At 29.1% G+C, this 24,860-nt stretch overlaps 2 protein-coding genes and 2 long non-coding RNA genes across 5 annotated transcripts; 2 read left to right on the top strand and 2 right to left on the bottom strand.

The window, feature by feature from the left end:
* Window positions 1–1,512: 1,512 nt before the first annotated feature.
* LOC122517985 lies at window positions 1,513–2,247 on the bottom strand. Its single transcript, XR_006303952.1, has 2 exons — window positions 2,037–2,247; window positions 1,513–1,732 (listed from the first exon to the last, which is right to left on the bottom strand). It is a non-coding gene; the product is annotated as an uncharacterized LOC122517985 (long non-coding RNA).
* Window positions 2,248–5,676: 3,429 nt separating this feature from the next.
* On the bottom strand, window positions 5,677–10,008 carry LOC122521037. The gene is given in 12 exon segments (XM_043641426.1): window positions 5,677–5,896; window positions 6,009–6,225; window positions 6,333–6,478; window positions 6,580–6,886; window positions 6,964–7,174; window positions 7,521–7,713; window positions 7,800–8,021; window positions 8,214–8,420; window positions 8,551–8,729; window positions 9,156–9,302; window positions 9,615–9,795; window positions 9,991–10,008. Coding segments are annotated over 12 exon segments (2,244 nt in total). The 3' UTR covers window positions 5,677–5,680.
* A 1,450-nt stretch (window positions 10,009–11,458) lies between these two features.
* On the top strand, window positions 11,459–23,560 carry LOC122521798 (RNA-binding protein squid). 2 transcript variants are annotated; one of them, XM_043642548.1, is made up of 10 exons: window positions 11,459–11,872; window positions 15,941–15,976; window positions 16,296–16,336; window positions 16,587–16,714; window positions 16,957–17,100; window positions 17,184–17,315; window positions 17,406–17,673; window positions 21,153–21,224; window positions 22,889–23,001; window positions 23,368–23,560. In XM_043642548.1, the coding sequence occupies exons 1-9, from the start codon at window positions 11,745–11,747 to the stop codon at window positions 22,951–22,953; spliced, it is 1,014 nt and encodes a 337-aa protein (XP_043498483.1). In that variant the 5' UTR covers window positions 11,459–11,744; the 3' UTR covers window positions 22,954–23,001; window positions 23,368–23,560. The 2 variants fall into 2 exon arrangements, with proteins under 2 accessions (XP_043498483.1, XP_043498565.1); XM_043642630.1 differs by lacking the exon at window positions 21,153–21,224.
* On the top strand, window positions 12,099–14,490 carry LOC122521951. Its single transcript, XR_006304963.1, has 2 exons — window positions 12,099–13,119; window positions 13,196–14,490. It is a non-coding gene; the product is annotated as an uncharacterized LOC122521951 (long non-coding RNA).
* Window positions 23,561–24,860: the final 1,300 nt, after the last annotated feature.

Here is a 24,860-nt window from a genome sequence, read left to right as displayed (position 1 = left end):
TGCTATTTGGATTGTTTATAATTATAATTATTTTCTTTTTCTCTTTTTTTCAGAATTTATATTCCTTTTTTTTTCTCATGGGTATCCTTTTTCGTACGAACAATTTAAATTTATTTTTGTACCGGTCGAAACTTTGTTTAAAAATATTCGATAGAAATAATTGATCTTAGCAATGGTTCGTACGTTGAACATTATATACATATCGGTTTTATTTATACGCGTATAATGATCAATTCACTTTATTGAGTTATCATAGTATTAGGGTGAACCAAAAATTCGCGCGTTTTTTTTTAGTAATATTTCTAAATATAAATTTTACAAAAGCATTATGCAGTTTATAATTATATCTATATTTTTTATATATTATATATATAATATTATATTTTATATTATATTTATTAACAAGAAGGATTATATATTAAAAGTTCGCGCATTTTTTTTCTTATATTAATATTTGCAAATGTAAATTTGACAAAAACGATCCATCGTGCAGTTTATAAAATAATTTATAACGTAGGAACTTTGGATTCACCCTAATATTTGTAATGTTTGAGAATTATTTGACAAATAATTTTGGAATTGGCAAGGTCGAATTTTTTACTCCCACAACCACTAGCCTACCCCCCTCCCCTTAGCCCCCCCCAACCGATTAAAGTACTTTTGATGGAATTTGAAATATCTTTCGATATCATGGATAAAACTTGTCGACGGTTAATCATTGACAATGCTGACGTCAGAAACATCGAAGGCTGTGGACGAACGGGAAAATCTATTAATGGCTAGCATACGATAGTGTTAGTGCCGTTGTATGCCACCTTTCTTCTTTGTTATAGGTCAGTTGAGAATATACCTCCTGAACATTTAAATTCATATCAAACGGAGCTTTCTTTTTTGCTGACTAATTACCACGTTTTCAAACACTTTAATCATATTTGCCAATTATCTATCCAACGAAATGAATCTTCTCGTTAGCTTCTTCTACAAGAAAAGAAAGAAAAAGAATAAAACGAGTTCTATTCGTTTCCTTGGATACTTTAAGAATAATATTTTGTATAAAAAGGGATAAACTGATCGAGTTCGCCAATCATGCTGGCTTATGAAAATGAATATAATCGTTAGCTTTTGTGTAAAACAAAAAATATAACTCTCTCTCTCTCTCTCTCTCTCTCTGTGTGTGTATGTATCTATCTCCTTTCTATCTCTTCAAAAAATGATCGATATCACTTGACCCACTCTATTCAATCCACAAACACCACCCGTATACTCGTTTTCCTTTACCAATATATATTACATTTTTTTCTTCTTCCAACATTTGAAACTAACGTTATAGTGGGACTAAACTTTCGAGTATACTCGAAGATCACAAATAAGAATATCTTAACATTTGCGAATATTAACTCTAAATGGTCGTTCATTAAAACGAAGGAAATAACGAGTCGGTTAGAAGAAAAGGTTGAAGGTATGCTAAGGGAATAGGTAAAAAGATTTTATTCGAAAATAAATAGAAAAATCTTTCTTATCGTACGCATATTATTAATCACATGTGATAACAATTTTATTTAGACTTTGTTTTTTTTTTTTTTTTTTTTAAATTCGATCCATTAAAAATCTATCAATTATAATAAATCCGTGGAAGAGAAAAATGATTAATCGTGTCGAAACATTATGGCGATGGTAATTGCCAGCATGGTACGCATTGAGCATTCTCGCGGGTGTCGCAAAGTCCAGTTTTCTATAATAATAAAAAAAAGAAAATCACAAAGTATATCGATGTAAGCTGATAAAACTATCGTAAGGAAAATAGAAAAGAACAAATCGATTGGCCTTGATTCGCGCAAGGTATTATCAAATTTCTAACGATAACGATTACAAAAGAATATGATATATAAAATAGAAGGAAAAAAAAAATATTGTTAAAATAAAAAGATAAGATACAATGTTCATTGACGCATTAGGAGTATACATTAGCAAGAGTTATTGTTATAAAAAATCGCGATTCGATCGATATATACGATTAGGGTATCTTACGTATCTACCCTTGACAAAAATGTCGTGTCAAAAAGTCAAGCAGTTACGCATTCGACACCAGTATGCGAATTGAAAATTGGCACGTGTCAGGTGAAGCACCCGGGTTTTACAATGGACACGTGTGCACGTGTGCAACCGACCACCACGACTATTACTACTACTACGACGACGACGACGACGAGTACGAGAACAACGAACACCGTAACTAGATACGGTGAAAGCACCGCGAGTTCCAAGGGACTTTTCAAGGGTGACTTTCGAGGTCGTGACTTTTTACTCGGAGAGGCTCGTGCCACGCGTTCGTGACGTCGAGTCCTTATAACAGGGAACCGGTTCTTTTTTTGTTTCCTTTCTTTCCTTCCTTTTTATTATATATATGTTTGTATACGTGTATGCGTATATGTATGTGTATATAATACGTTTGAAACGTGATTAAAGCGAGACATCGAACATTTCGTGTTTTTTTATTTGGTCAGTATTTTTTAATTATCTTTTCATAACGAGTTTCGTAAATTTCTAATCCACGCAAAAATTGTTAATCGATTTATTTATAAAAATAAATATATATAATTAATAACTTATTAAATAATATATTTATTATCAATGAAATGTAATTATATAAAATTGTTAAGTTATATTATATACTGACCGAATAAACAACATTATCATAATTAATTTAATAATGTTATTACGTTTGAATGAAAACAACTAATTCGTAATTAATTAAATAACGCCGATATCAAATAAATATAATAAATTAATTAATGTAAATATGTGTGAAGAAAATGCGTGATAAAAAATTACCTTGTTGAAGACTAAATTGTCGGGACAAGTTTCAATTCGTCGTTCAGCACCGCAAGAAATGTATAACAAACAATCCAATGGATAAGGCAAATTAATTGTTTCCTTGCCACCATTTTCTGGACATTTAGGGGTCTTGCATTGTTCGGAAAGATTTTCTTCGGGTATTCCCAATGGCGGTGAAGCGTAGGTCGCTACAGCGAATAATAAAATGCATAGAAATGCGAGTAGTTTCATTGTTATTGTTGTTGTTACTGTATCTGAAATAAAATTGTATAAACAAAATTATTTACATTAATTATAATCAAATTATAATTATAATTGAAAGTAATAATAGTTATAAGATTTACCTTTCGATGATGGCGTCTCAAATAACAATTGCACTGATTACGGAAAATCAATTCTAACGATTTATATAGACAGTTAAGTCGCACAATCGAAAATAATCAGAATATAACAAGATATGATAAAAGATATCTTTATAACATTTTTATCATACAACAATGCTATTCTCTCTCTTTGATATTTATAAGAATTGTATTTTATCTGTGAGAATTTAAAAATTCTTTAAACAAACAATCCCCGATTGAATGTGGAAATTAATAGAATCATTTACAATTAACAGTATCGCATTTGATTTAACGATATTACTATAAAATAAATCATATATTCTTTATTTTTAATTCATTTTCATATACAACGAAAACACACACACAACACATTGTTATAATAATTTTAATAATGTAACTATACGGAACATATGTTAGAATGAAAACACTAATTCATAAAATAAATATAATAAATTTCTTTTTATTAATTTGATAAATTATACTAATAAAAAACACCATCGTCATGATCAAAATATGAACAAATTAATAAATCGACATAATAGTTTTTACTTTAATCGTACTAACTTTTGACAAGAAACACAAAGTTTTAAATTTCATTGATTAATCGATCGAAGGGAATGTATTTTATTTTTTATTATTACAATGATAAGTGAGAAAAAAAAGAGAGAATGATTATTTTTGATAGAAGAGCATCGATGAATATAAAATTAGGTCAGGAAGCATGACCTCCATGTCTCTGTTCGGTTTGCATCTTTTGCACGAGCTTCTCGAGGGTTTTTCTCTCTTTCTCTCTCTCTCTCTCTCTTTCTTTCTTTTTCTATCTTAGGCTTACCACTCAATTACCCCCACGACCTATGAGCTTACAAGACATACTTCAAAGAACCTATACCTTACTTTCGTTGAGACGTATCTCGTATCTTTCCACACTCTGCTGGACCCTATCAGCTTTTTTTTCTTTCAAGGATAACGAGCCACCTACTCTTCTCTAATTTCTTTTTATTTTTCATTATAACATTTTCCTATTTTGTTTTTGTTTTATTTCTTTTTTTTTTATCATTACGTCTATTGTTTATAACATCGTTGTTATAATTTGTGTTATATCAATTATCAATTCATTTCAAATTTTTAGTGCAATTTTGTAATTATTTTTTTTTTAATAGAATTCGATAGTAGACAAATTTTTTATTTTTTTAACTCGCGTCAGAAGAAATTAGAATTACATTAGCGTATTCGTTTAATCGTTATTAATCCCACGAAAAGTTAATATTTGTGTCTTTGATACACGTTAATAACAATTTATAATAATAAAATTATGATCGATGATTACGATATTGATAATACTCTTAATCCTATATCATTGAATTGAATTTTATCTGGATAAAAATTTCGAGAAGATAATCACGATACTCTGTCTAACGATACTTTAATGAATTTGGATTTTTATCTATTTACTAAGATTAATTAATATTTATTGTTAATTCCGATAATAACGTTCGAGTATAGGAATTATTGTTTTTCCTTTCTATTATCTACTTTACTTATTTTTTTCTTTTTCTTTTTGCAAATTATAAAAAACGAGATTGCAATTTATTTTTATTATTCAATTATTTTTTTGTAAATAAAAAAAGTATGCTGTATTGTTATTTAGCAAAAAGAAATATATAATTATTTTTCGTCGGTATTATAAAGTTTTTACTTTGCCGACGGATTATATTAATTACCTACATTTGTTTTCTTTCAGAGATTCAGTATCGTGCTGCCATCTAGCGATCAAAATAATAGTTAAACAAATTGTATCGATACGATTGCGTTCAAGAGATTCAGTATCTTGCTGCCATCTAGCGATCAAAATAATAGTTAAACAAATTGTATCGATACGATTGCGTTCCTGTGTTATCTACGTTACCGATGATTTAAATCGAAGTTTTTATTACCTACGAAGGTAAATGGTAAGAAAATAATTGTTGTCAGATGTCGACACAATCTTCAAAAATCAATCTATATGTTATTTATATTACAAATAATAATAATTACATTAATTTTTTGTTAACAGTATATCTTTGTAATTACAAATTATCTCTGACAGACGTTGCTTAAGCAGAAAGAAGAAGAATATTACTGAATTAAAAAACAAAAAATCATGCTGTTGTTTTACCTTTTCGAAAAAAAAATGAAAAAAATCCTGTCGAATCTTTCATATTCTTAAAGTATAAAAAACAATAAAAAGAAAAGAAACGAAAAGAAATCGTAGAGAATGGAGCCTGGTTAAACGAGTTTTGTAATCCACTTGATAGAAGAGGAACAAAACGAGTTTTGAAGAAAGTCGAAAGGATGATCCTCTTCTACTTATTCGTATAAACATTCGAAACAATAAAAAGTCTTTGCAGTTTGTTTTATTTTCTTTTTTTATTCTTTTTTTGATTGTCAAAATATCTTATTTTTTGATTGAAAGATTAATATAAGAATTATTATATGCAAATATGAAAAGAAGAGGAAATATATTAAAAAGGTAAAGCCGTTTTATTTTCTTGCAACAAACGCAATGCTCGTAAAAATGCACGATAATCAAATCCGAGATTACCAGCTCTCTCGATAGAAAAACATTTGTAAATTACGTCTAATTCTCGGCTGCTAATCAAATTCAACATTCCTCTGATAGACAAAGTACGCATCAAACAATTCTTCGTAACGGTGCCTACATTTTCTTTATCGTAATCCTACCAACAATTGAATGATTAATTAAATATCAACATTTTAATTTCATTTGATTTATATATATATATATATTTTTTTTTTTCTTTTATTTGGATAAACCAATCATGTACCAACCGCAAAAAGTTCTTCCAAATTTGGTTGTTTAATTGTACACAATTTGTCCATCGATTGACTTAAAATATATCGTTCGTCAAAATTAAGAAACGTTCTACTGCTAGCTTCTGAAGGAATATGTTGGATTGGTACAATTAATGGTGCTCGTTCCAAACTACCCATAGCCACAGCTTCTTCTACGCATTCGGCAAATCTCGCGTAATCGACAAAACCTGGTCTTTGATTTTTATTAAAAAAGAAAACAAAAATTAATAATTTTAATAGAAAAATATGTGATATATATATATATGTATATATATTTTAATTGTAAAACGTTAATCCTACTTCATAGGAGATTTAAAAATCTTCGCTATAGTATCAACTTCGGTGGTACTCAAATTACAACGAAGTTGATCCAATCCCCGTACAAAATCCTCCATTGTTATATTCAATTCGTTATGCGTATCGTATTGTTTAAGAAATTCGGATACCTAAATGAAAATAAAAAATATAATCGCGTTGAGATTTAGTTACATCGAAAATATCATAATCATTTAATATAAAGACATTTGTGTGTGGTTTAACGATTTACCTTGATTCTTTCACGTACAACCTTGGCCTTAATTTTTGCCAATACAAGGACAACGTTAGTTTCATCTTCAGTGCCAGGTTTCGATACTTTCTCGGCATTAACTTGAATTTTTTGTTTTAACATTTGATCGTAAAGTGGTTGAGTTATTGGTTTGGCTTCTAATTCTTGTAAAAACATAAAATAATTGAATCCCAAATCGTCGTTGTATCTTTGTTCGAGTGCTGATTCCTCTTCGGGTGATAAAAGCACCGCTGCTGTAGATAAAACTTGTCTCATTTGTGCGCGCGAAACGTGACCGTGATTATATCTTGAGAAAAAAAAAAATAATAATTTTAACATATTTTTACATATCTTAGATCGATATAAATTTGTCTCTCTCATTACTTGTCGTAATTTTGAAAGAATTGTTTCAACAAAATCCGTCGTTCCTCGATCCTACGCCGTACCTTTAGCAACGTATTCTCGCATAATTCTCTTATAGTTTTTTTTTCGCATTGCCAATCAGTCGTACCACGTTTAACAAGTTCCTCGACTTCTTTCGGAGGAGAAATTACTTGCAAATTTGGCAATTTTTCCAATTCCTTAACGGTGAAAACTTCGAAGAATATTTTGTTAGAATTTGTAATAACAATTGTATATTTAATTAATCGCATATAATTATGGTAACACGGTACGATTCTTATATGGGTCGACCGTACGTACGGGGCCTTTGCATGAACGGCCCATGTATGGGTTTCATGTAATTACCGTACTATATTTAAAATAGATTCTTCCTAACAACCTTTACATATAATTTAATTTAATTTCTTCTTTTTTTTTATATATTTTTCTAATAATTATTTGAATACCTTTTATTATATTCGTCTTAAAAATATTCTAAAATATTTAACAATAAGTGAATTTTATTTCAGTTCCCAAATGGGAAATACACTTGAAGATACCTTGATTTATATCATCCTCGAACGTCCTCCAACAAACACGATCAGGATCGTTAGGATCTTTGTACAATGTAATTAACGAATAAATATCTGTCTCAGCAATGTAAAGTCTTCCTAAGGATGAAACTTGGAGTGCATCTAATCCTCTTCTAAATTGTGACACTGTTACTTTACCATCGTTCAAAGGATCAAAGCCCTAAAAATAATTGGTTCAATTAAAATTTAAGTTTAAGACGTTCTCTTTTTTTTTTATATTTGATTATTTAAATTATCAATTGGTACCTTGAAGAATTCAGAGATGCGAATTCTATGCTCAAATATGTGTCTCTGAATTCGTCTGATAACTTCCGTCAACGACATATGTTCTTTTTGTAATTTCGTCACAGGATGAAACACCGTTTGTTTCCCAAAAACACGATTTAAGTCAACCCTGCCAATTTCTGGCCTTGGAAGTTTCGGTAATTCTGCGGTTATCACTCGGCCAGGAAATTGATCTAATAATTTCTATTAAATCATTCAAATTCAAGTTCTTTTTTTTCGAGTTTAATAAGTAAAAATAAATGATAGAATATCTTAGGAACAGCAGGAACTTTCTTGGTCGTCATACACACACACATACACACATTTTTCTCTCTCCTCTCTCTCTCTCTCTTTCGTTAATTATTAAATAATTATTTTTATTTATAATTTGCTTACACCGGAAAGATCAAGCATCCCGCATCTTTCCATGTAATCTTGTGCCTCGTCAATGGCCTTGACGAAAGCAACATAATTTATGGTATAGGAATCCTTAGAAAATCTTTTAACCAATAAACAAAATTCTTCCGAGCCGAGAACAATGCCGAGAAATTTCAATACTCTGCCGAAATGTGCGTAAGTAACGGTACCCACATTCTTTGCTATCTATACGAAAATATTAATCTTAAATTAAATTATTTTTCAATTTTCTTTTTTTTTTTTCGATGTGATAAACATGAACGTTAGATAAATTGTTTTATCTATTTTAAGTTTTATTTTTCCTGATAAAACGTACTAATTCGTAATCTTGAAAATATGGCCTCAAAACGAGCTTACGCTTGTTGACCAATACAGCAATCCGAGTGATTATCAAAGACAACTTTCGAAGTTCAGTAGAATTCAATACATTAACATGAAGTGGATCTTCCCATTCCAATCCAGTTACGAATGGCTTATTCCCACTAAAATCAGGAGCTGCAAACGACTTTTCTTTACATTTTAATTTTTATATTTAAGAATGTGTGTAACTTTCTCTTTTCAAATTCAAAAGGTTGAAAATTTTATCTATTTTTTCTATTTCTAATGAAATGGAAAGCTTAATCTTTCGTTTCAAATAAAAGAGAATGATTTCAATAGAATCTTGAAAGAAACATCTGTTGTTCCTTTTAAAAGAAAAAGAAAAGAAAAGAAACTTTGGTAGGAATTTTGGAAATCGCATTGTATTGTAGGAACAAATTCTTGTCATATTTGAAAAGAAAAAAAATACAGTCAATGGGGGGCGAGGGGAAGAGGGAGTGGGGAACAATTTGTTGTGGATAAATAAATTTTATTACTTTTCAAACCGAGATTTTTGCTCGATCGTGATCTCGCGACACATTTGTAAAAAATTATTCGTCATACCGCTGTCGTGAATGACCTCGCAAAATTGCCTGTAAAGAATTCGTCCATCTTGTACGCGAAAATAATCAGCGAGTTCGCATATTTCTTTATCAGATAAGCCGATAATTTCCTTCAGTGGACCGCATAAAACTGAGACAAATTTAACTTCTGCGAATATAGAATTTATCAAAATTATTTTTTCAATCATTAATTAGTATTGTCAAATAATTTGGCCAAGTTATACTGAAAGCAGCTATCTCAAATAAAAACAATTTAGTTTTAATATTCAAAAAAAGAAAGAAGAAAAAATATTTGAGTATTTGTAAATATATATTTGTTTCTCCTACAATCCTAAAATGAAATCTTCAATGAATCACAAAATTCTAGGATCCTTTTTTGCCTCGTATTTAATTTTAAAATCCTTTGAAAATTTGTAAAGGAAATTGTTCGTATAACTTGGCACTATTGAAAATTTTTTACCTGAAATCAAACTGTTGTTTTCGGGATCTAAGGGTTTGTAATGGTCCCAAAGATTAAGCCCCGTACGAAATATCGCAGCACGTATTTTATTACAAGTACGCCAGACATCCTGTAGTTTTAGGGCCTACGAATACACACACACACATGCGTAGTAACATGAGTTAGTGAATAGTGAAACGTGCTAGTACAAAATCTGCTTTAGTCCAAAGTCCCTCTTTCTGCTTTCTCCCCTTATCCATCACCCTTCTTTCTTCCCCTCTTTCTGTCTGTCTGTCTGTCTTTCTCGTTCCCTCTATCTCTCTCTCTCCCTCTCTCTCTCCCCTCCTCATTTTCACCGACATCCTATTTTAGGAATACACGAGGGAGACTAGCCCACCTTCTGTTCCTCAGGCATTTCGATGACCTCGGTCTTTTCCTTCTACTCGTTGAAATTTTTCCTACAAAATGGTGAAAGCGTACCAACAATTTTAATGAACACTAATTGAAGTTAGTTACAAAAAATAATCATTCGATTAGCTTATCAAACTTAATTAACTATCGATTAATTTTCAATTATTTGTTTATCATCAAATAATCCTAAATTTTGAGCAATAATTTATGGTATAATTTAGTAGGGAGAAGAGGACTTCCTGTTATTCATTAACTAAAAGATTCGTTTGTGTCTTTCTTTAAATTATAATAATAATAATAATAAAAATAAAAAGAGAGAAAAAACTAATAAAAAAAATAAAGAAGTATTTGCGTGCTGACGACAGTTATATTGAAATATAGAAAATTACAAAATAGTTTATCATTTAATACGATACCAACACAAAAATGAAAAAAAATTTCTTCACTCATCATATATGTATGCATGTATAGATACATACATATATACATCAAAGTTTACACTCGTAAGAGTCGAATATTATAATCTCACAATCAGACGTAAGCCCTATAAAAACATCATTTATATGATACAAATATTGATAGATTCGATTTACATTCTAATATTAATCAATTAATATAATAATAATATTTATTACTAATAATAGCGCGCGTAAACGCTTTACTCCGAATCCATTGATAAATATAATATATATTATTGATTTCTTCATAGTAGCATACGCGCGCGCTTGGAATTGTGGGAAGTAAAAACTAGGTAAAGAAGCGGGATCTCATATAAATTTTGATTGGTCGATTACAGACGCTTGCCGTCAATCTCGACCAATGGCGACGTTCTTCCGTACGTTTGCTCTCATATCGAAGCCGATTCATCCCGGGAATGAAATGCCGCCACATCCGCCGCCCGACGTCTCTCTCTTCCGTTTTACAATTTCTCACATTGATCGAAACTTCAGGAACGTATTAATCACGGAATATTAGGCGTTAACGCTTATAATGCCACGAGGCTTTAATAAATTGTTAAAATTTTTGGTTTTACTTTGTTTCTATTACTCTCGTAGATCTTAATATCTCATTAGATACGAATAATTTATCTTCTCGATATCTCGTACATTCGATTATTCAAGTATATACACTTAAAATATGTATTTTCTTCTATAAACCTACCTTGTTTTTTCTTTATTGTCCTTTTTTCTTTCGTTTCGCAAGAAACAATTAACAAAACCAATATGTTTCAATAGAATAATGCTGTTGTATCGTAATATCTAAGCTTAATATATGTTACTAATACGTTATATATTATTATTAGAGTTGATATTGATCGATAACGATTTGTTTTTTAGCCGGCATAGATCGTAGAATTTACCGGCGATCCAATCGGGGGATGGATACCACCGAAGACGGCACTGAATAGGAACGATGCGATTGGTTAGTCAGCGTAGCAGCTAGGAAATAGGGATCCCGTGATGCATCGCGCAGAAGCCTCGAAGCCTTACGGATGTTAAAACCATTCTCTCTCTCTCAGTGAATACTGTAAGCCGAGCTGTTAATATCTTACAAAGTATAATAGCTCGTGCAATTCGTAAAGTTTGTTTTACTCGGAACGCTCGGACTTTTTTTCTCTTCTCTTAAATTGTAGATAACGTGTTTTCTTTATAGTGTTAATTTATATCTTTCTATCGAACTTTTGTTTCTCTCTTTTTGATAAAACGCATAACCTTTGATTAAATTCACTCGCGTTAAAATATGGCTGATCAAGAAAATAATGACTTCAGCGAAGATATCGCTGATCAAAACTTTGAGCAGAACGGCGAAGCGGAAAATGGTGGCGGCGGGGACGCCGCTGAAAACAACCAGGAGTCGCAGGAAGACAGGTAAATTTTATTCTCGATCTTTTATATTCTCTCCCAAGATTGCTTTCCAACTCGGATGGCGAGACGCGTTTAAAAAAATTATTATTATTCGTTCTGACGCACGTAATTTTTTTAACGTTTTCTACTCGTGTGGTCAATTATACATATATATATATATATTCGTATATATGTGTTATAAATTATTTTCTTTCTATTTTTTTTTCTTTACATTTTGTGCGTCGTCCCAAGACCACAAATATATATATATATATATATATATATATTTTATATATATTATTACATCTATTACCGCGTCGAGACTTGCTTTCATTTGGTACAATCGCGTATGACAAAATGGCGGACGCGGCAGCTTTTCTCTTTACGGTGTTACAAAAAATAAAAAGTAATCCAACGACATCAGACGAAGAATGAGCGGTCACAATTTTTGCAATTGTACTACCAGCGTGACGTTACTATGATTAAACATTTGGTAACTTTCTTTTTTCCCAACGGATTCCAAATATTTTCATATTTTAATATATATACATGGTGATTCTGAAAAGAAAACAAGTGGAGATGCCGGCCGTAGGTTTTCAGAGGGACGCGCCCACGCGTCGTTCCGCTATTCACGTTCCCCTCCATTCCTTCGTTCGTTAGCGTGGAACAGGCATATAAAATGGCGGGCTTTGGGTTATACTTATTAATTCTATATATACATTCAATATATATCAAATTATTTTTCTTTTCTCATTTATAACACGCTTGGGCATATCCTTTGCGTATTTTATCACGTTTTACATTGAGTTTCGTTCCTATAAAAAAAGAACATTTCTTTAGATTTTTTTAATTCCATCTCTTTTACTACAGTCGATTTACTACATTCATGTTTATCGATTCGAGAGTAATATATATATTTGTCTATATATAATTATTATCGATTCAAAAGAGTAAGTGTATAAAAGAAATGAAACACATCAAATTTTCTCTTATTTATTGAAAATAGATTAATCAAGGATGCTGTTGTTGTATTTCCTGTAAGATATCTTTTGAGAGATATTAATTTAATTTTATCAATCAAATTTATGTATATCATAAGAATTTGTCTCTCTTTTGCTCTTTATCTCTCAGTTAGCTACGTAGCAGCACCTTTGTTGCCTTTACTCCCTTTTTCAGCGTAACGAGAACTCGAGCTGGATGATTTAAGTCACACCGGATTCGTCTGTAATTAGTCTGATGTGTAACGATTTTTTATCGGATTCTTGATCTATGTAAATATTACTACTTTTCTTTTGTGTTCTTACATTTTGATGCCGTTTTTTTTTTGATTCTTTACTTTTGTCGCAGCATTTTGGACTTCTTGATACTAAGGAATCGACTCCTTGTTTTTTCTCTTTTTTTCTCTTTTTTTTCTTTTACCATCCTTACAGCCTTGGATTATCGCAAACTCTTGCTCATAGTTTGGGGTATGTTTTTTGAGAAAAAAAAATGGGTAAGCATTATTAGATTAAATGTAGAGATGTATAAAAGTTCATTTGGGAAAGCGAATGTAACCTGCAAATTTTAAAGTAGCATTTACGTGATAGATGATTCTGTTTTTGAGACTGCATAAATATTTCATGGTATTTTGAGGGTGATAAATTTTTGGTTTATAAATTTGAAGGTATACTTTCTCTTACCCATGCGGTAGGTGTTCAGGGATGAGAACTCAATGTAGAATGCGAAGAAAATCAATGACCGAAAGCCGTTACTCCACTGTTTTGTTTTTCTTATTAGTCAATTTCAAAGTCGAAGTAAAATATAATGCATGATGAGACAATAAGATATATAAGGTAAATATAATGCGTAATGATGATAAGTCTTAGTTGTAAATTTTTTTATTGTGCTGTTGTTGCGAGGTATAAGTTTATTTGAAAATTTTTTATAACTTTGTGTAAACTCCTTATTTCTGCTCTCCTACCTACTTAATTAATTCTCTATTATAGTTCTGTGATAATTCTAATAAAGAAAATTTGTGATTCTATTATTGATGATTCAAGTTTGTAAACGCAAATAATGATTGTAATGTTTTTATAGAGTGTTAACTTTTAAATACGTTTTTGGACAGCCGAGAATCTTCCTCGTACATTCATTGCAGCAGAATTCTGGTTAGTCAATTGTTAACGATTGACAATAATGTACGATATCCTGGGATCTGAGAACCAAACCGTGAAGACTTATGAATGACTTTTGAGTCTGAATTTTGTGAGAAGTCAACGTCAAGTTCAAGTCCGTCATGTTTCGTCACTACACAAGCACTGGAAGTCGAGTCAATTGCGTCAGATCAATAAGTCTCGCACAGACACACTTGCCTGCTGGAACACGCGTAGAGTAAATTCTGATATGATGTCAATCCTGTTTGGGCGTGATAAAGCACAATTTTAGGAATCGATAAACAAATGAAAAAAATGCCATTAACTCCGTTTATGTGGCTTGGTCTGCAGGTGGCAAACGACCCAGTGCGATTATGGCGGGCGGCTCGCAACCGGCTAACCGTGACCCGACCGACAACTGATAAGCGGCGAGTGACTGGTGCCTACGGTATTTATCACCAGCCCTAGATGATTTATGAAAGATCATTATCTAAGTAAAAAGAAACAAAATGAAAAAATAGAACTGATCATATTGCAACTAATAATTTGAATATATATATAAATTTATATATATTTTTTATATAAATAGATATATATATATATATAAATATCTATATCTATAAGAACGAAAAAGTATATCAGGACTTGAAACAATAATAGATATTTTGCCGATGACTATATAAACAAAGAAACAATATAATATTATTATAATACATATAATATATTAAATATCAATGTCCAGTATCATATGTGCATATATAAGTTTAAACTTAAATGAAAAAAAAGATAAATGATAAAGATTTAAAAAGTATACGAAGAAAAATGACCGGCATATTAACTTGTAATGTGAAAACAATATTCTTTTAGCTTTTTAATAGAGTTGCAGTACTATCTACGATATGCCAATTCTTTGGGCCAATCAGCAGTCAGAGTTCAACTTGGAAAAGTTAAATCTTGTTTCCTTTAGGAGCAGCAGTATCTCAACCGGAGTTCTAATTGTGTAGCTATCTTGGGTTCGCAAAAACGTCATGAAAAGTATTTTGATCTCTAAATACGTTAATTTTCCAATGCGCATACTTTTTCCAAGTTCTTTCCCTTCAATTCTCTCTTCTTTTTTTCTATTTTTTTATTATTATTATTATTTCTTGAAACATTATATATATATATATATATATACTTGTTTAAAAATTCAAATTATGATTTCTTTTTATGGTGTATATACAGAGCTGTCATCACATGGTTGGTTGTTACAATTCTTTTGTTTCACGTACTGAGGATATATATTATAAAATGCACATTTGTTATTTCATAAAATATATGGTAAAGTTGCCTATACGATGAAAATTTATTTTAGGAATGGTATGAACATTTTATATTGCTAATTAATTTTTGTATCTTTTAAAGAAAAATGAGAAAGAAACTATCTATTACTGATATTTTTGTTGATACAAAAGTTATATTTTTTCCAACTCATTCTCACGGTAGGCAGTATAAAAAATACAGGTGTTATTTAACTTAACATCAAATTAAGTCTTGTAAATGATATATATAAACGTAAACGTAATTATATATATATATACATTACATATAATTATGAAGCATATTTAATTAATAAATTACTTACATCTCCGCTAAATAAAGTTCCTCACCAAATACTTGAGAGCTTTTATCCAGAACCCCTTTTCCAAATGACAACTGGTCTTTTACGTTTCTCTCTTTCTCTTGTGTATTATCAATATTAAATTTAAAATAATTTTAACAAATGATTCTAATTTTTCCAGGGGTCAAGTCTAAACTCCTTTTTGAAATATATATACATATATATACATATAAATGGATAGATCGTAACAAAATTAAACAAATTTTTTGCTTCGTCCTTTAATCCTTAATATTTAAATATATTTCTACAGGATAATTTATTAAACTCTTATTAAAATATATTTATTCGATTGGTTTACAGGTCGGCCGGAGGTAACCAGGATTCTCTAAACGATAGGTACATTTTATTTTGTATTATTTTCTTTTCTCCTTCTCTCTCTCTCTCTCTATCTCTCTCTTTTTTTTTTATTTTTTTTTATTTTAATTCTTTTTTCCTTTTCATTTTAATATTTTCTAAACACACGGTGTAGTTAAATTTTGAATAATTAAAAAAAAAAAGAAATATATTTAACTTCAAAGTTACATATTCAAACGATAGTCGGCTGTGATTGCTATTAAATTAAATTAATTTGTTTGTAGAGTAGTAGGTTTTACATGCTCGTCTTTCTCTCTTTGATATAATTTTAATTTATTATTTATTTTTATCTTTTTAACAGGAAATTGTTTGTCGGTGGACTGAGTTGGGAAACAACGGACAGTGAGTACTAATATTTTATTGAAAGAAACAATCAAATAATTTAAAAAAAAAAAAAAAGTGCTTTTAAGCAATGATGTACACATTTTAACCTTAGGACACCTTCAGATGACAATAGTCAGATGAGAACACTTTGTTTCTGAGCTTTTAGCACATATTAAATATTTTTATTTCAATATTACATAGAGAACAAAATTTGAATGTTTTAGATCAGTGGAATCTAATTTTTTAATTGTATTCTATATCTTTTTAGAGGAACTCAGAGATCATTTTGGTGCTTACGGTGATATTGAAAGCATCAATGTTAAAACTGATCCAAATACGGGACGATCACGCGGATTCGCGTTTATTGTATTTGCTAAAGCTGAATCCTTAGATAAGGTAATTGAGAATCGTTTGAGGATTTTTTCTATTTATCATAATCGTCAATAATATCTGAAAATATTTCTTTTTTTTATATATATGTATATAAATTCTATGATGATATTTAAAGTACCAGTTCTGCTACTGAATGTGCATGACGATATTCTACTTCTGAAGAAATTTATTTAAAATTTATAAAGTATTTCTTTAATAATAGATTATTACACATCCCTATAATTAAGAATTGATATTTTTAATAGATCATTTCCGGTGACCATGTGATTAATAATAAAAAAGTAGATCCGAAGAAAGCTAAAGCTAGGCATGGAAAAATTTTTGTTGGAGGTCTTCCAACAGAATTAGCAGATGATGATATTAAAAATTTCTTCTCGCAATTTGGCACTGTAAGTAATTTAATTGAAAACTAAAATAAAATATTTCTCAACTAATACTAATCAAAGTGTATAATACATTTATAATTTTACAGATCGTAGATGTCGAGATGCCCTTCGATAAGACAAAGAATCAACGTAAAGGATTCTGCTTCATTACGTTCGAGTCTGAACAAGTTGTAAATGAACTATTAAAAACACCAAAACAAACTATTAATGGCAAAGAGGTTTGTATTAAAATGATGAGACATTTTTTATTTATTCATATAAATAAAACGTAATAATAATATAACGACAAAATTGAAATGATGATTTAGGTTGACGTTAAGAAAGCTACTCCGAAACCAGATGGCATGGGTGGAATGCGTGGTGGTGCAGGTGGTCGGGGTGGTAGAGGTGGTCGAGGTGGAAGAGGTCGCGGATTTGGAGGCCAAGGAGGTTGGGGTCAAGGCGGTTATGGTGGTGGATATGGTGGCGGATACGGCCAAGGAGGCTACGGTGGAGGCTACGACGGTTACGGCGGTGGCTATGATTATTATGGCGGTGGGTACGGCGGCTATGGCGGCTACGACTATAGTGGATACGGTAATTTTATTGACTATTATTAAAAAAAAAAGAAAAAAAAAGTAAAGTATTTAAATCACGTGAAAAACACACGTGTTTGCTAGTTCTACTTGAACAAAAGAAAAGTCAAAGTCAAAAATTTTAAAAATTAAAAAGAAAAAAACGAAAGAAAGAAAATAGCAATCGTTACCGTCCCAGTGTATTCGGCAGACGATTATGCTAATATTTACCGTATAATATTTTTAACACTTATCACTGAAGTTACCTATATTAAAATCAATTATAGTTCAGACTTTTTGATTAGAATATAAGAACTTTTTGTGTTGTCTTTTTTTGTTTTCATTTTTTTGTGTATTTTTTCTCTTATATTTTTTTGGTTGAATGAGAGGGAGAGAGTGTGATAGAATGAGAGAAAAGGAGAGCAAAAAAGAACAAGTAAATAAATTTAATATATTATTAACAATTATTGTTATGATTGGTTTGATGAGGCATGACAAAAATATACATATATTTAATGCTTAATTACTAATATTTAAAGCTGAATATGTGGAGATCGTCTGCCAACATAACAAATACATATATACATATATGTGTACTACTATTTAGTAGTATCGTTATATACAGACGGATAGATATTGAAAAGTTTGGTATTAAAATAGTATTTATCATGCGTAAAAAAAAATATTATATATGATGTGTGATATTAATTCTAACCGATGCTGCAGGGTGAGTGCTGGTTTGCTGGCGGATCAGCGACTAATCTTTTAGATTAAAATCAAATCTATAATGTCGGTTAGTTAGTTAGTTGGTTAGTTGGTTAATTGGTCGATTGATTGATTGATTGTTTGTGGTTGGTTGGTTGATTGGTTGTTTGTTTGTTTGTTTGTTTATTTGTTTGATTGATTGATTGAACTAAAACAAAAAATATCTTTTTCTCTTATTATTAATATTATATTACACACACGAGTATTTTAGAAATTTATCGCATAAACGTACAAGTTCCTTACTCTCAGTGATATATACATATATGTATATCAGTGATTGGTTTTTTATTTGCATTAAAAAAAAACGGTGCGCGCGCTTGTGTGTGTTTGTATGAACCAGCAGCTCAGACATGTAGGAAAATGATAACCCGTCTTTTTCGGATTATGTTCCTCTAAATTCTCTAAATATAATACCGTAGATTTAAAATAATAGTAGTGTATATATACACACTACTATTCTGGCTTTAATTAATAAAAATCCTTTAACAATATACTTCTTTACATATGTATATATAGATATAAATATCTATTATCTATAATAAATATAATATACATTAAATAATAGTAATATATAAAGTAGAGATTTGCGAACATAATCCGAATGCCTACTTCCAGAGGGTTGGCTGTTTACGAAGCTATGACCAACTAAAGTTAACAATTTACTAAGTTATATTCTTTGATGCCTTGTTAATATTAAACTAACACGAATAATTTACACAGATTTAAACAAAACATATTATACATAAATACACACATGTTACGTACATAAAGATACGTATATATATATAACACACACGCACACACAACATATATACATATATAACACACGTGCGAATGGTTATAATATTAACGATTAATTAAAGAACATGTCATATAATATATGTAACAGTGAATGTGTGAAGTCTCTAGTTTTCAAAACAATTATGAATTTTCTTTTTTAAACATATTCTCATTATAAGTTTTTAATGGCACGATTAGAATTTTATTATTTGATACACATAACACACCGGTTCGTGTTTATTCTTTTTTGTTTTAATATTTCTTAAATAATATTATCACTTTTATTTACAACAAATATATAAAGTAAAAAAAAATTTTAGAAGCACGTTTTAATATTAAAAATTAATTTGTTTAAAATGTTTTAATACAAATAAATTTGCAAATTTTAATGATACGTAACATTTCATACGTTCACTGATTGATGTCAGTGAATCAGTGGAATATAAAATTTGTAGTTTTTCATTTTTTTTTTTTTTTTTTCGGTTTTCATGAGTATATATTCTTCTTCTTATTATTATTCTACAGACTCGCTGACCTCAAAAGGCACGCAATCACTGTAACATAATTATATATGAATTGGAATTTGGAAAACATTAAAGCAAAAATGTACAGGACAAATATGTCGTATGAAACAGTATATTGAACCTTCCGTTCCTGCTTTTTATCCTATATTGGCAAGAAAAAAAGAATATGTATATATATTTATTTACATAAGTATAAATATATATATGTATATATGAATCTCATGCATGCTTACTCAAGAATTTCTATCATGTTTTCATTAATCATAATTCATGATCATCATTCTTTACAACGATATTCATCAAGCATATCTCAACAATACTGCTATTCTTCGACTTTTCGTCTATCGCATATATTTATTTTATTTTATTTTATTTTCTTTTTATTTTATTCTTTTTCATTATCGTAATTCAGTATCTCATAAAAGATTTTACTTTTCCGAAGAGAAAAATCGAATCCACGTAGGAAAAATTAATTCAATAATTTTTATCTATCGTGCCCCCCCTCTCCCCCCATGAAAAAAGTTCATTCGAGTAGTTGTACAATTTTGGATCGTACATTTCGGCCTCCATCAAACGAGAACAAACAAACCAACAACAAAAATTAAAAAAAAAAAAAGAAAATAGCCGCATAATTGAATAGAATCTTTTTCTTCCACTCTCCTTTTCTCTCTCTCTCTTTTATACAAATCCGTTCCCATCTGTATATACATATATCCTTTTATTATTATTATTATCATCATCCTTAATGACAGTGGCGAACATATTTGGTACTACAAATAATGAAAATTCATTTCTGCAATAATAGTTGTTTGTTAATCAGTTCGTGCATGCAAAGACTATTATCCATAGTTGTTCATTAGATGATACATCTAATACAATTTAAAATAAAATAATAGTAATAATAATAATGATCGATACGAAAAATAATAATTTTGATATAAAAAAAAAGTTAAACAGCAACCTCTCTCTCTCAGCACTTAAAAAATTTCATGAGATGTGCATAAACGAATGAGAAAAAAACCCTTTGGAAGATGTAATATTAGTTTTTGTTTCAAATAAGCATAACACGAACTTAAGAATAAGATCTTAAATATTAAGATATATAAGTAGAGATATATATATATTATATATATATATATATATTGAATATATATTAAATATATTAAATATATACATAGAGTAAAGACGAAATTCGTTTTAACAGAAGGAAAAAAAATAATAAGATAAATATAATGGTTTTTGAGATTAAAAATATTCGCTTTAAGTTGATTGATCTTGTTAATTAATAGATCAAAGATAATTAGTTAACGTAGATTTTATTGTTTTAACAAAAAAAAAGAAAGCTTTTTTAACTAAACGTGTTTTCTAACGCGTATACTATTACCATACTGATCCCATTGTCTCTTTATACCGTGTGTTCCATGAAACGCAGACGGCTATGGATATGGCGGTGGTAGTTACGATGGTGGCTACAGTGGCGGGCGCGGTGGTGCACGCGGTAAAGGTACGCATTAGCGTTCCTTCTCTCTATTGTTTTGTAATTTTCCCATGGCATATTTCATTTTTTTTTTAAATCATCATTTGATTGGTTTAAATACGCATTTTTTATTTTATTATAATATATTATATTATATAGATATATATATTTTTTTTTATTTATTAATTTTTTTCTGTATGCATATAAACACCCTCATAAGGAAGTAATGATATTATCTCTCACCTGTATCAATTCATTTTCATTCAATTCTCTCATATCTATTTGTATTTTTTATGTTCATTTGTTCGTTTTTTTTTCTTTTTTTTTCCATCGCTCATTTCTATTCCCTATCTGTATTATCCTCCTTTTATTTATAATTTATTTGGTTTATTTATTCATATTTATTTTTGTTCTTCTTGATTTTATATATAAACATATCTATGCGTCTTAACGCATAAGATTACAAAGATATGTGTATATATAATAATTCCACACTTGAATGCATGTATATACGTATGTATGAATGTGTGAGAAAAGTAACACATTTTTATATCATCGATCATCTGAAAATAATGTATTGATAATTTCGTTTGTTTAAATATTTCCCTGTCTTAATTATTTTTACTGTTAATCGTACAATCAAATGTTACATTTCTTAATCATATTGCTTCCCAAAAAGAAAAATAATATTAATATCGCTTAAATCATTTTTCATTCACGAAAATAACAGTCATGTTTAGGAATACTAATCGATTAATTTTGTTAACCATATCAGCTTTACATATATATATTTAATCATAACGTTATCTCATCTTCGGTATTGAATGATTCACCTTTCAATGTATTTTCACTAATATTTGTTAATTATAATGCTTGCAAAGAGTTATTGATATCATTATAATTTGATCAATGATTTAATATTTTTCGTGTCTCATTCTTAAATTTTTAATCTTGATAAAAAGAATATAAATATATATCAACTACGACGTTATAACTCTTTAAAAGTATCATAAAAAAAGGAAAGAGGATATTAATTCTCTGCTTATCACCATTTCATCTACACATCCTTTGATTTAATTTCATGTTAATTTTCCTTAGCCTTAAACATTTCTGGTAATTCATGTTTGTTAAAGTTTTTTTTTAAATAAAACAACGAAGACGATAATAAGAAAATTGTCGTAATTGTTGTTAACGATATCTAATGTACATATTTAAGTAAAATATTTTTGAAAAGCATTGAAAGCTTTTCATAAAAAAAATATTTCAGCTAATGAAAAACTTTCCAGAAATGTATAGGACACAGGAAGAATTATGAAATGGAACACGCAGCCTGCAGCTTACTACCTTAGCCTGTAGCCTCTACATAGATTCTCTATTTATTATTATTATTAATATTATTATTATTGTTCTCGTTGTTATTTTTACATTATTTTCTATTATAATAAAAGTGTGCGTGTGGAATAGTCTATACGCTAAAAATATCTTTTCTTTCACACACATATATATAGTTCATTCTATTTTTATATTGATAATATTTTAATCTAAATAAACGAAATTTGGGAAGGATTATTATTAATATTAGTAGTAGTAGTAGTAGTAATAATAGTAGTAGTAGTAGTAGTAGTAGTAGTTAATTAGTTAGTTAGTTAAGTAAGTTTATTTGACTAACGCGGCTTATGGAATTGTTTCAGGAGGCTCAGGCTATGGCGGCAAGCAGAGGGGAGGTCGCCAAAATCAAAGGCACCAACCTTATTAATGGAAATCTTTACTTGCAACTGCAATGTTATATTCATTGCAAACACTGGTAAGTTAATTCATTCAAAATAATTCATAGTGGTCATATTATAATTGTATGTGTTAACTTTGATCATCCTTTGTTTGTGACTATCATTTTCTTTTTGTACTATTATGTTCTTTTATATTTTCCATTCCTTCAATTTTTCTGCTGTATTTTTATTTAAAAAAATATTTATATAACTTGGATCACTTTGATCCTTGTTTATTAAACAAATATTAATAAATCAATTTGAAGTGTAAGTGCAATAATTCGAGCCTCCTAAATGATCTAAATGTTAAACAGTTTTAAAATTATTTTTATTCCGAGAATTTATAATATAAGAGAAAGAAAAAGATTTGCAATTAACAATTGTTTGTTCTTCTGTTTTTCTAGGTTTGCCACATAAAATTCATCGTAAATCGTCAGATCATCATCATTCCATTAATAAACAACCACATCATCAACAACAACAACAACGCAGACAACAACTGCCGCAAAATAAATTCAATCACCGAGATTCACATAATTAAACAAAAAAAAGGAAATAACAGTAAAATAGTTGATCATGTTGCGTTTAAACATAAAATATTAATAATATTAATAGCATTGTGGAAATTAGAGTAAAAACAACAAAGTTTTCTCAAGAACGTAAGAAAATATTAACAGATAAAAAACAGAATAAGAAAGAAATAAGAAAAAAGTAAAAAATGAAAATACATAATGTATATACATATACACATGTATATATTTCTTTAAATGCGTATATGTATGTACATAAGTTTTGCTTCCATCTCTCGTTTACCCCTTTGTACGAAATAGCAGTCAACTAAAAACTTATTATATACCTTACTATAGTTTAAAAACTTAACAAAAAAAGACTATTTTTCTCTCATTAACTCTCATTGACTTATCTCCATATTTTTTTTTTTTTATTTTTAATTTATCTCTAAGTAACTTACATTTAATTAATAATAGGTAGTATTAACTTCTCATAGAAATATATAATTATTATTACATATATGTATGTATATATATATATATATATATATATATATATATATATATATATATACATACATAACATACATATAAATATGTGTGTGGGTGCATTTGTAGACATACACATGTATGTGTATATATATATATATATATATATATATATTTTCAATGTGTGTGAGGCGTGTGTGTGTACAAGAGATCTTATATTTACGTTTAACTTAAAAAAAAAGAAATAAAAGCACGTCTGCATTTTTTTTTAAATATAGCTAACGAAATTGTTTCAAAGAAAATAAAAGAAAAATAGGCACAATTAATGCGAATGTAGTTTTCAATAATATATATACATATATATATATATATATTTATACATATGTGTGCGTGTATACATTTGACCCGAAAAAAATACAATGATACATTAATGTAAACGAAAAAGAACACACGCCTTTTATATCTACACGACTTAATATTTTATAACGTAAATTACAATTACATGTCTTTAAAATCATTAATTTCTTTTCTTCACCTTGTGCAAATGGGAAAGCAATAGATGAAAGATTGATAATAATAAGAGGAATATTAACAATAATATTAATAATAATTTAAAATAAAAAATAGAAAAAATATGTAGAGAGTAATTAATAAAACAAGAAGTAATACAAGTTCACTCCACTCGTTAAGAACAGTGTGTTTTGAGAAAAAAGATGATCAAAATAATGAAAAACTCTAAACCACTTTTGTCCACATTTTTAACGATATAAGATTATTTTAATTTTGTCTGTAATTAAAGTTTATATGAATGGTAAATGAAATGAAACGGAGCAAGTGACGTAGGGAAGAAGGGTAAACAAGAGGGTGGATAAATTGAAAACTTGCGGTAGAAAAGTAAG

The sequence above is a fragment of the Polistes fuscatus genome, unplaced genomic scaffold (assembly GCF_010416935.1).
Source record: "Polistes fuscatus isolate 324 unplaced genomic scaffold, CU_Pfus_HIC Scaffold1, whole genome shotgun sequence".
Classification (NCBI taxonomy): Eukaryota; Metazoa; Arthropoda; class Insecta; order Hymenoptera; family Vespidae; genus Polistes; species Polistes fuscatus.
This window is presented reverse-complemented; position numbering and strand designations above follow the sequence as displayed.